The sequence below is a fragment of the Mustela erminea genome, chromosome 7, assembly GCF_009829155.1.
Source record: "Mustela erminea isolate mMusErm1 chromosome 7, mMusErm1.Pri, whole genome shotgun sequence".
In the NCBI taxonomy this organism is placed as follows: Eukaryota; Metazoa; Chordata; class Mammalia; order Carnivora; family Mustelidae; genus Mustela; species Mustela erminea.
Genome location: NC_045620.1, coordinates 64,718,635 through 64,730,879, shown reverse-complemented (window position 1 = coordinate 64,730,879; position 12,245 = coordinate 64,718,635). Strand labels below are relative to the sequence as shown.

General features: G+C 37.3%; 1 protein-coding gene across 3 annotated transcripts in view; it reads left to right on the top strand.

Moving 5' to 3' along the window:
- PPM1B (protein phosphatase, Mg2+/Mn2+ dependent 1B) overlaps positions 1-12,245 on the top strand; it is an 89,416-nt gene that overhangs the window by 61,531 nt on the left and 15,640 nt on the right. For all 3 annotated transcript variants that reach the window (XM_032351879.1, XM_032351880.1, XM_032351878.1), the window contains exons 3-5: positions 473-590; positions 4,210-4,321; positions 4,703-4,760. In XM_032351879.1, coding sequence (XP_032207770.1) covers positions 473-590; positions 4,210-4,321; positions 4,703-4,760 — 288 coding nt within the window. The remainder of the gene's footprint in view (positions 1-472; positions 591-4,209; positions 4,322-4,702; positions 4,761-12,245) is intronic.

The following is a 12,245-nucleotide window of genomic DNA, read 5'->3' as shown; positions in this document are numbered from 1 at the left end:
GGTATCCTAATGATCAGTAATTTTCAGCTATGTCAAAGTCAATAGAATTTTGTTAGCATTGCTCTATTGCAGGTTAATTAGCTAGGTGAAAATGTGCACACTTGTTTGGTAGCATGATTTTGGGCAGAAGCCACTCTGGGAATATGCAGTTTGAGTGGGAAACAAAGTTTAGACGATGTAGTACATATGAGGATACCTTCATTTCTTAGGTTGTGGAGTGCTGGTGGGTAAGAATAGGTTTACAGAATTAAAAGTCTTTAATTACAGATCTGTCCTTATCTAGAGATTTTATTTCTTCAGGGTATACTTCAGATAGTACTTTGGAATGGAAATGATTGTGTTGAGTGTGTACATTCTGGTCATTTAAATAAACCATAATTGCTTAATGTAATTAACTGTTTTGAATTAAATAGTAGAAAGTTGCTGGACTATGGAAATACAATTCTTTCTTTCTTTTTTCTTTAAAATACAGGGAAGTCGAGATAACATGAGTATTGTACTAGTTTGCTTTTCAAATGCTCCCAAGGTCTCAGATGAAGCAGTGAGAAAAGATTCAGAGCTGGATAAGCACTTGGAGTCACGGGTTGAAGGTAAGGTGATCCCTCCCCACCTCCCGTTTTTGAAGGAAAGGAAGAGTATTCTCCCTTGTTTATCAAATAGTTCTTTTAGGGTTAGGAAAAAGTATTTCAACACAAGGCTTTAAAAAATAAGCATCTGTCTGCCTGAGATTTACTATCACATCTTGGACCAATGTGTGGGAATTTTTTGGCAGGGAGAAGACAAATATGTCTATTATACCACCAAAGAGAAACATGTGAAAATAGTCTGTTAAAGCTTGCCATTTTATTTCTCCTTTTGCTGATTATGCTTTTAGGAGTGAAGAGTCCAGTGAAATTTGCTTTGGGGCTTATCATGAACATCGAGTGCTGTAATTCCACTAACACTTAATTCCTCCCAAGTTAATCATAGGAATTCATTATACCATATGTTTTTATCTTACTGGTAAGAGTCAGCATTGATGTCATGAAAGAGTATTGGTTTTACATTGACCCTTGACAAGCATGGGTTGGGGGTGCAAACACACCCACTATTTCTGCCTTCCCCTCCCACTTGCCCCTCAGTTGGAAATGTATATACGTTTTGAATCCCCCTGAACTTAATTACAATAGTCTACTGTTGACTGAAAGTCTTAAACAGTCAATAAACACATATTTTGTATGTTCTATATATGATGTGCTGTATTTTTTTTTTTATGATTTTATTTATTTATTTGACAGAGAGATCACAAGTAGGCAGAGAGACAGGCAGATACAGAAGGGGAAGCAGGATCCCTGCTGAGCAGCAAACAGCCCGATGCAGGGCTCAGTCCCAGGACCCTGAGATCATGACCTAAGCCAAAGGCAGAGGCTTAACCCACTGAGCCACCCAAGCGCCCCATGATGTACTGTATTTTTACAATAAAGTAAGACAGACAGTAGGGGCACCTGGGTGGCTCAGTTGGTTGAGCAGTCTGCCTTTGGCTCAGGTCATGATCTCAGAGTCCCAGGATCAAGCCCTGTGTTGCCCCATGTTGAGCCCCATGTTGTCCCATGTTGAGCCCCATGTTGCCCCATGTTGGGCTTCCTGATCAGCAGGGAGTCTACTGCTTTCTCTCCCTCTGCCCCCCACCCCGCTTGTGCTCTCTCTCTCTCAAATGAATAAATAAAATTTTTAAAAAGAAAGAAAGCCAGAGAAAGGTAAATGTTATTAAGAAAATCATGAAGAGAAAATGTATTTACTGTAGTGTACTATACCAAAAAAACCCCACATATAAGTGGACTCACACAGTTGAAACCTGAGTCATTCAAGAATCAACTGTACCTGTTTTTTTTTACTTTCTATTTTGCAGTAATTTCAAGCTTGAAGAAGAGTTGAAACAATATAGAGAGCTCCTATATACAATGTAGAACCTTTTACCTAGATTCCCCATTTGTTTACCTTACAACACATTTGACTCCTCTCTCCACTTTATATAATATACACACTCATTCCTTTTCTCTCTCTTTGGCTGTAGCAATGTCTGCACACATATTTGGTGTCCTAACTGTCACTAGCCTGGTGTTTCTTACTAGTATTTTGGAGTACACAAGACAGCCCCCCACCCCTTGCCCCGCAAAAAGTCGCTGGTCCAGAATGAGTGCCAAAGCTGAGAAATCCTGTACTATAGAGATACAGGTATAAGGCTGAAAAATGACAATCATGCCTCAAGAAGCTTGCAGTCTGTGATATAGTGAACATCTGCAGTGGAAGGATGTGTGTAGCATTAGTACACAGCTTCAGGCTTGGGTTGGAGAAGAATTTGAGAAAGTGACATGTGAAGTTGAAACCTGAAGGATGAATATGAGTGAATTATACAATATGGGTTGGTTGGAATGGCGTAAAAAGTGTTTCAAGTCAAAGGAGGAGCACGTGTGAAGATCTCGAAGTAGGATAAGGCTTCTCTTAGACCCTTTGGAGATAGGGGAGTCGGGCCCAGTCGAATGGGAGTGGTGAGGGAGGTTATGGTGACGGTGAGGGCCTCGTGAGGCATGGTGGCAGCTGAGGACACTGCTTTTATGTTGTCTTTAAGTTGGCATTCTCTGATTTTTGAGGAGTTTATATCTTAATAATCATGCTCTGAAGGTGTATTTTCCATAAATTGTAAATACAGATAGAGCGTGTAAATGTTTTGTTTTGTTCTAAGCCTTAGCGAGTTCTGTGATTATTTTCCTTTTTTATTTTATTTATTTAATTTTAATTTTTATTTATTTTTTATAAGATTTTATTCATTTGATAGAGAGAGACACAGTGAGAGAGGGAACACAAGCAGGGGGAGTGGGAGAGGGAGAAGCAGGCTTCCTGCTGATCAGGAAGCTAGATGCGGGACTCAATCCCAGGACCCTGGGATCATGACCCGAGCTGAAGGTAGATGTTCAACGACTGAGCCACCCAGATGCCCAATTTTTTTTTTTTAAAGATATTATTTATGAGAGAGAGAGAGAAAGCAAGCAGAGGGGAGAGGGAGAGGCAGAAGCAGGGAGCCTGATGTGGGGCTCAGTCCTGACCAGAGCCGAAGGCGGACGCTCAATGAACTGAGCCACCCAGGTGCCCCGCCTTTTTAATTTTAAATTGTTGTGGAACATAACTACTTTGGGATCAAAGTGAAATACGACAGTGTTTCAATTCCATGTGAAATTTAAAAAACAAAGCAGAAACAGACTTATTGGTGTGAGGAGAATAAACCAATGGTTGCCAAAGGAAGGATAGGTGAACTAGGTGAGGAGAAATAAGAGGTACAAACTTGAGTTATCAAAGAGGTCATAGGGCTGAAAAATCCAGGATCGGGAATACAGTGAGTAATACTGTAGTAACATTTTATGGTGACTACACTTAAACTGTGAAGAGCATTTTGTCATGTGTGTGTATAATTAATGAATCACTGTGTTGTACACCTAGAACTAATACTATGTATCAACTAATTTTCAAATAAATATGAATAACCTTATGAAACAATTCTAATTTTTCTCCTCCATATAGTCCTTACTCATCTGTCACTTTTTTTGGTAATTATAGTATTAATAACTTTTTAACTTTTGTATTATTCTTGTATAAAATTAGGTCAAAGTGTTTTTACATGTAGCTGTCCTGTGTTCACAAGGATCGCTTTTGGTTACTATAAACCATTTCACCCAGTGGCTGTACCAAAAATTTCTTAACTCCTCCTGTGTTGTTGAACATTTCATTTCTTCCAGCTTTTGCTTTTCTGTATGCAGATAACTTTTTAAAAAAAAAAATTTTTTTTTTTTAATTTGACAGAGATCACAAGTAGGCAGAGAGGCAGGTGGGGTGGGGGGGAGGGGGTTGAGAAGCAGGCTCCCTGCTGAGCAGAGAGCCTGATGCAGAGCTGTATCCCAGGACCCTGGGATCGTGACCTGAGCCACCCAGGCGCCCCTGCAGATAACTTTTTATATTACTTTTATTCCTTGTGTGATAGTAAGTAAATGTTTGTTTTTTTTACATTTTAAAACTGATACTAGAGAAACTAATAATACACTATATATTAACTAACTTGAGTTTAAGTCAAAAAATAAATTAATAAAATTGATAACTACCAAATAGTTGCCCTTGTTTCACTTTATCTGAATCCTGAGTAAACACATTAATTTAGGAATTCTTTTTAAAAACCTGCAGAAATTATGGAGAAGTCTGGTGAGGAAGGAATGCCTGATCTTGCCCATGTCATGCGCATCTTGTCTGCAGAAAATATCCCAAATTTGCCTCCTGGGGGAGGTCTTGCCGGCAAGTAAGTAGAACAAAAAGAACTAATTTTGAGTTCCTTTATAATTAGTAATTAAGTAATTTTGGAGAAGAAGTATATCAATTATCAAAAGATGAGATGAGTTGATGGTTCTTATACTAGAGAAGAACTTTAAAATTTCATCCAAAGGGATTTTTTTTTTTTAAGGGAATAATTTATTATGTGATTTAAAGGTGAAGGCCCTTCTTTCCTTTATAAATGAGAACAAATGGCTTGTGCTGAATCAAATTCTAAGTGAAATGTAGAAACTATGTTCTTGGCAGACATTTAGCATGACAGTTAATTTTTGAGGATAAAGTATTTTAAATACTCAGAAGCTTGGTAATTGTACGTAATTTAATAAAACTAATGCATAATTTATTTCAGGCGCAATGTTATTGAAGCTGTGTATAGTAGGCTGAATCCACATCGAGAAAGTGATGGGGTAAGTTTTCTTTTATTTCTTAAGCATTTAAAATAATTACATAATGTAAATACTAGTTATAATATATTCACATAATGAAATCTATAGCTATTAGTATGTTTCATGTTAAGGAGTCAGTTTAAGGAACTGTCTAGAAATGGAGGTAGAGATATAGTTCTGTTTTATAGTTAAGTTTGTTGTCACTTAATGGGCATCAAGTACCTTTTTGGGCTGTACTTACTTTCTCCCTGTATGTCTGCCTTTCCTTCTGCTTCTCCCTTAAATCTTAATTTTGAGGTGAAGAATATGGTTTTGAACATCTCCTTTTCTCCTTCAGCAGCCTACTACCATCACTAGAACTTAATGATAGAGAAATGGGCTATTAAAGACCTGACTTTCAGTGCCCACTATGTGCTCAGTCGAATACCTGAGGGTAATTTCTTAACCTTAACGTTGCCACTTGTAGGTATTTTGTGTTGAATTGAGATAACCATTTTTTGTTGTAACCTGCTGTGCTTCCTCAGAGCAAAACTCTATCCCTTTACCTTCCTTGGAAATACCAGGGAGCTGTCAGCTGCACATCTCTTTTTTTTTTTTTTTTTTAATCTTAGCACTTCTACCAGGAGACAAAACAGTGCCTTCTTTTTTTATTTTTTAATTCCCCTACGTTTCACGGTCAGTAATTCAAATAAGTATTTCCTTAATAGGGTTTTGAAGGTTTTGGACATCTATAAGTGAATAACTTAATTTTTAACATACATGTTTGAAAGATTGAAGGGAGCCAAAGTTAGTAATGAAACTCACTGAGAAGAGATGGACTCACTCTCCAAATCTCCAGCTCCTCGGGGGCAGGTCTTAATAGAGACATCAACCACTGGTAGAAATGAGGTATCCTCTCACTTGAGCCATTTTGCAAGTTGCACAGCAATATCCTAGCATTTCTTTATTCTCAGCAATATTTGCTTGCAAAAAAAGAAAAATTTTGCAATTTATACATTTCAGTGAGTTGAATAAAAGTAATACTGTATATTGCTAATAGCAGGCTTTATGTCTTGGTCTCGAGCAGTGGTTCTGAGTCTTTCTTTTGTGTCCGGTCCCTCGAAGTATTAAGACTTATACCTAAAGCTGTGAAAATTCATTTAAAAGTAAAGATAAATCATGTGTTACATTTAGAGAGAACCCTAAATCGGGCAAACAAGGACAAATTGTTGACACAATTGAAAAGCCCATGGTAGTTGGCTGGTGTGGAGTGAAGGGAGACTGATCCTAGGTTCTACACAGCATCCAGAATCATGGTTAGAAGAAAAAAGCCCTCAGATGGTAGTTATTGATCATTACTAACCATTACCATTTAAGTGCTCATGTTTCCTCATGTGCTTGGAAATGTAATCCTGGTGTGTAATCCTGAAAAATTCTCATTATGCCTTGCCAAATCTCTTCAAGGTCCCTTAAGAAAGTTGGCTGCTCTTATTCCAGATACAATTTTAAAAATTATTTCACACCCCTAAATTAAGTTTAGGTTAATGTTTTAAACTTTTTAAAAAATATAAAAATACTTATTATACACAGTAGCTCTCTAAACAGTGAATAAATAAACAACAGAGCCATGAAGCAGAAGAGGAATGCTCAGGATAAAAATGCTGGCCTTGGATAGGATTATTACATGATTCTGTAAGTTAAGGAGATGCGTACTTACTACCTTTCTATACAAGCTTTCGAGTAACCTTAGCAGATCAAACATAGACAGGCTGCCACGTGTTGTGAATTGACGTAGGGATGAGATGCTGTAGAAGAACATCAGGCATGGTCCCATCCCTACCATCAGTGCATCTTGCCATGGAGAGAGAAACACACAAGTTAGAAAGAAATAATAGAGACGGGATGTGATTAATTGCCTTGTGAATTGCACAGTGATTGCTGGGAAGGTCTGAGTTTCAGACAAAAGAGATGGGAAGAATTATCAGAGTGACAGAAATGAAATGAGGAGGATGATAGCTCAAGTGGATGGGAGAGGCAGGAACAAAGTAGGAGCTATCTTTTTAAAGAAAGGACCTCATTTTGCCTGGAGCAAGGAGAGAACTGCTATGGTGAGAAATAAGAATTTAGGATGCAGGAAGTATTTTTGGAGAGACTGGAGAGGCCTTTTGAACTTTACATTTTACAGTGAGAAGCCACCGTATGTTTGGAGCAGAAGGTTAGTAGACTCAGAGGAGTATCTGTGGTGTTTTAATCTGTTAGAAACATGTGCAGTGTTAGATTAAAGAGATGCTGGCAGTCAACTAGTGAAATAATTGCCAAGATCAAACTTCCTGATTTACTGCACAAACTAACTTGCAGCCCAGAATACTATGTGGGGAAATAACTATTTTACCCTTTCAGAATAATCACGACCTTAGAAAAATGTTGAATCCCCGTAGTAGAAGCAGAAATACACTAAATGATGCACTAGCAGAAATGTACTCTAAAACACAAAGAAGCAGAAAAAAATGAAGTAATTATAGGTATTTAATTGAATTCTTAGCTCTTCTTGTGCTACTATGACAGTGGATTAGGCACGAAGTGTTCTGAACGTGTTTCTCGGCTTAGATCAGTGCCATGTTGTAGAAGATGAGACCAGGAAGTGCAGTGGCAGAAGCTGACAGTTGGGAGTTTTTTTAAATAACAAAAATAAAATTTTTGTGCAGATACTAAAAAACAAAAATAAAATAAAGAATGCTGGAGTTAATCCAAGATGTATTTAGATTCCTAAAATGTCTGCTTTATGTCAGAGATAGAATTATCCTGCCATGAATGCCTGTAGGTGATACCATTAGATATAGGGATTTATTTACTTTTCTTACATTGAAAGAAAATCTTGTAGATATCGTATTTCAAAAAGCCAAGTGGAATATAAGCTAGAATTTGTTTTTATAATATGCCTTTTTGTTTGTTTGTTTGTTTTATTTTAGAGAGAAAGAGCCAGCGTGCATGCAGGATTGGGGAGGGGGGCGGTCAAAGGAAGAGGGAAAGAGAGAGAATCCCAGGCAGCCTCCATGCTCAGCATGGTACCCCACACGGGGCTCAATCCCACAACCCTGGGTTTATGACCTGAGCTGAGAACAAGATACTTAACCAACTGAGCCACCCAGGCGCCCCTTTAAGTCAGAAACTAAAATATCCAAAGTATATTCAGAAAGCTCACTATTTAGGGGAGTCTTCTGAAGTTGTTTACCAAATTTGTTTTTTCAGCCTTTTGGAGTACTGTTCAGACTTCTTAATGCAGGCGATATTGACATTTTTCCAACTGTTAAAATCTTTGCAGAGTCTAGCTAGGATACTTAGGTGGTTTGTGAATCCCCAGAAAGGTTTTTAAAAATGTGTTTGTGGACATATGCAGTTTTTAACACAAAGTATAGTATGTGTGTGGTTTTCATCAGTTCCTCCCAAGGAGTCTGTGACGCCAAGAGAATAATTACCTACAGGACCAGAAAAAATAAAACTGCATTTTGCGCTAAGATGTTCTTATATTTCGCAAGGCTCTGAGGTCACGGCCCTTTCCTTCTAAAGTGCTAGGTTGGGAGCACTTAGCTGGTTCAGTCGATAGAGCATGCAGCTCTTGATCTAGGGGTTGTGAGTTCAAGCCCCATGTTAGGTGTGAAGATTACGAAACCAAACCAAACCAACCCACCCCTGCCAAAATCCCACCAAAAACTGTTTCACTGATTTAGATTCTGATCTTTAGAAAATATACTGCTAATCAGGTAGCCAAATATGTTGCTGATTTCAAGGGTAAAGGGGGACTCATAGTTACCAGCTGTTGGATTATCAAGTCATAGGTGATGTCCTCAGCACCCTTGTTTTTATAGGTAAGACTAAAGGTCAGTGAGAGGAAGTCGTTTCCCTAGGTTGCAAAGCTAAACAAATTGTACAGCCAGAATTTTAATCTTAAGTCGGGGGAACTCCAAAAACTATTCTCTGTACATCTTTCTAATATTGCCTAAGTTATTTAGAAATCACATGTATGTCTGTACTTCACCTCTCTATCTGCGAAAGGTCATTTCCTATTCTTTCGTGAATCTCTTCAATAGTGTTAAGATATTCTGGTTTTGATGAGGAGTATTTCATAAAGTTTTTGAAACTAAGCAGTCAAGTCCAGTTTTTTATCAGTTGTTTTTCATTTAGATAATACACATTTTTATCCTAATCCAAAATCTTTTTAAGGCATTTGGATTTTTAAGAAGGGAGGAAAGAGAGGACAAAAGCCCTAGAGAGTCTCCATATTCCCTTTTCACTTAAGTTTTATATATAGTCTTTTTATTTTGTTAATTTCGAATAGATCAGTTACAAACATAACTACTTTTACATTTTTATGTTACAGTTTCAGGACTATGGGAATACTAGGTTTTTTTGGTAAATTGCTTCTTTTTCACTTGTCAGAGCTTCTCCATTTTTATGGAGATGATCAGTACTGTTTGAAAATACACTAAACTTTAGTCTATTTTTAGGGATGGTATAGCCTACCACTTCTCTTAGCTATGTGGTCTCAACCCGCTAAATGACTTTTTAAAATTATTTCAAATTCACTAAATTTTACGTGATCCTAGCAAATAACAGCTAATTAGATTCTTCCTTGGTCACTGTTAATTGTATCTCATGAACACATATTTGAGGATTTTCAGCTCTAAAAATCACTTTAAGCTAATAAGCAGAAGATAGGAAGCCACAAAAAACACTGTAAATATTTATATTAGCATTCTTTACAAGTTTCTCCACTGTTAATTATTTGAAGCGTTTTGCTTATGGCAATTGCATTAAAACGTGCTGCAAATAAATACTAGCTAAATTTTATCTTTTAAATGTTCTTAATTTATTTTCCCCTTCTGTTTGCTGATTGATCTCTATTCCTGTATATTATTTGGGATAAGGCAGTATTTTCACGAGAGATTTGATTCTTTTAAACTGACAGTGACACCTTGAAAATTGAAACAGAGGGAAAAGTTCCATATACTCATCTCCATAATTGCCTTCAGTTTATTTTGCAAAATAGTTTAAACGATCCGATCTAATACGAATTTTTTGTCCTTTAGTTTCATTAGTGTTTCTGTATCAAGGAAATACATTGTAGATTTGAATATGAAATAATTTGTGGTACAATTCAATAATTTTAAGCACTATTTCTTTAGTAAGTGTCTGTTTATGTGGGGCACTTACTATGTTACTTACCATAATGTATTCAGAAGAACATCCAGAGGGATATTAATGTTAATTACACCTGTACAGAAATTGGAGCTGTGTCACTCACTACTAGCATTGTCACCCTGACAACTTAAATCTCTCTGAGCCTATAAATTTCTTCACTTACAAAAATTAGGGTTATGGTACCTATTATGTAGGATACCTGTGAGGATTAAATGAGATCATGTCCACAGAGTTCTAAGCACAAACATTAATTTTCCTTTCCTAGGGGGTAGGGAGGATACAGAAAGAAATGTGAAATTTTGTTTATCTTAAAGAGTTTACAGTCTAATTGGAAAGACTTATGAACAGTAGCAAGGTGGAATTAATTGCTGTAATAGATGTGTAAACATGATGTGGTGTATACAGGAGTTCAGGTAAAAACAAAAAGTGCAGCTGAACAGTGGTTCCTTTTCTGATATTAATGAAAATCCATAAGAGAGCGGTGGAACAGTATTTTGAAGAGTCAAGTGAAATGGCTGGGGAGGAGGTCTCACCCATCTACCTTTTACCCATCACAATAGGGAAATGTAATTTGCTTTGAGATAAAATCACTTTTAAATGTGGTCATTAGGTTAAGTTCTTTTCATTTAGTGACTCTGTGATGCCAGCCATTGTAAATTTGTCCCAGTTTGATTTACAGGTTTGGTTTTAATTAAAAGTTTTTTTTTTTTTTTAAAGCAACTACTCCTCCCCAGCTATCACTACTACAAAATTCACAGAAGCACAGATGCTTACTGTAATAATAGGTGTCAGAGAGTGAGTGGCGCTTTATCTTTAGAAGCCACCAAAATTGAAATACAACCAAATCACAACCTTTTTATCAATAAGTTCAAGTTAGTAGAACCTGTATTGGAGGTTCTACTATCAGGCTTTAAAAAACTCACTCCAACCCAATGCATCTGAGTATAGATTGATAGAACTTTTAGTACCTATGTGATTTTTTATTTTTTTTATTTTTATTTTTATTTTTTCTTAAGATTTTATTTATTTATTTGAGAGAGAGAGACAGTGAGAGAGAACATGAGTGAGGAGAAGGTCAGAGGGAGAAGCAGACTCCCCATGGATCTGGGAGCCCGATGTGGGACTCGATCCCGGGACTCCAGGATCATGACCTGAGCCGAAGGCAGTCGTCCAACCAACTGAGCCACTCAGGCGCCCCAGTACCTATATGATTTTTTAAAAGATTTTATTCATTTATTTATTTTAGAGAGAGAGGGAGAAAGAGTGCGAGCAGGGGGAGGAGGAAGGAGAGAGGGACAAGCAGATTTCCCGTTTAGCGAAGAACCCTTTATGGGGCTCGATCTCATGACCCTAAGAGCATGACCTGAGCCCAGATCAAGAGCCAGATGCTTGACAGACTGAGCAGCCCAGGTGCCCCATTTCGTATCTGTTTAATCTTCTAAGCTCCACAGGCAATCCTGGTATTAAATGAGGGTTGATAATCACTTCAGAATTGTTTCAGTGTCCTTAGAAGTATTTTTTAATAAAAAGGGAGTTGTTGGTTTGAGTTTTTTGGGGGCAGGGTGTGAGGTGGAGGAGTCTTTATGCCATCTGTTAAAAGTCTTTTGTGATATATCATCAAGTAGAATATTGCCGTTTGGAAAACCCGATTAAAGACGAATAAGGTTTATGATTAGCAGAGCATTCACTTTGTTGCTCAATCTTAACCTTTCCTGAATAGATCCAAATGAGAAACTTTATTTGGAGGAACATGTTTATTTAGCACAAAAGGAGAGGTAAGGAAGAAAAAGTAAGCAAAATCTTAACAGTGCATTTTATTGTGTTCTCCCAATATGATAAATTTTGCAAAAATTTATTAAAAAAAAAAAAGTTATTTGGTGCACCTGGTTGGCTCAGTCAGAAGAGCATGTGTGAGTTTGAGTTTGAGCCCCACGTTGGGTGTAAAGATTACTTAAATAAATAAAAACTTGGGGCACCTGGGTGGCTCAGTTGTTAAGCGTCTGCCTTAGGCTCAGGTCATGATCCCAGGGTCCTGGGATCAAGCACCGTATCAAGCTCCCTACTCTGTAAGGAGCCTGCTGCTGCTGCTTCCTCTGCCCGCTGCTCCCCCTACATGTGCTTGCTCTTGCTCTCTCTGTCAAATAAATAAATAAATAAATAAAACTTTAAATAAATATATAATCCATACTTAAAAATTTTTTAAAATGAAAGAAAAGTCATTTTACAATTAGTATACATGAGGTAGAAAATTAGAGAACTCAAAGAAAATAAATATAACTTCACTGCCCATTATGATTAATTGTATATGGCTGTATTTCCTTTCCCCAC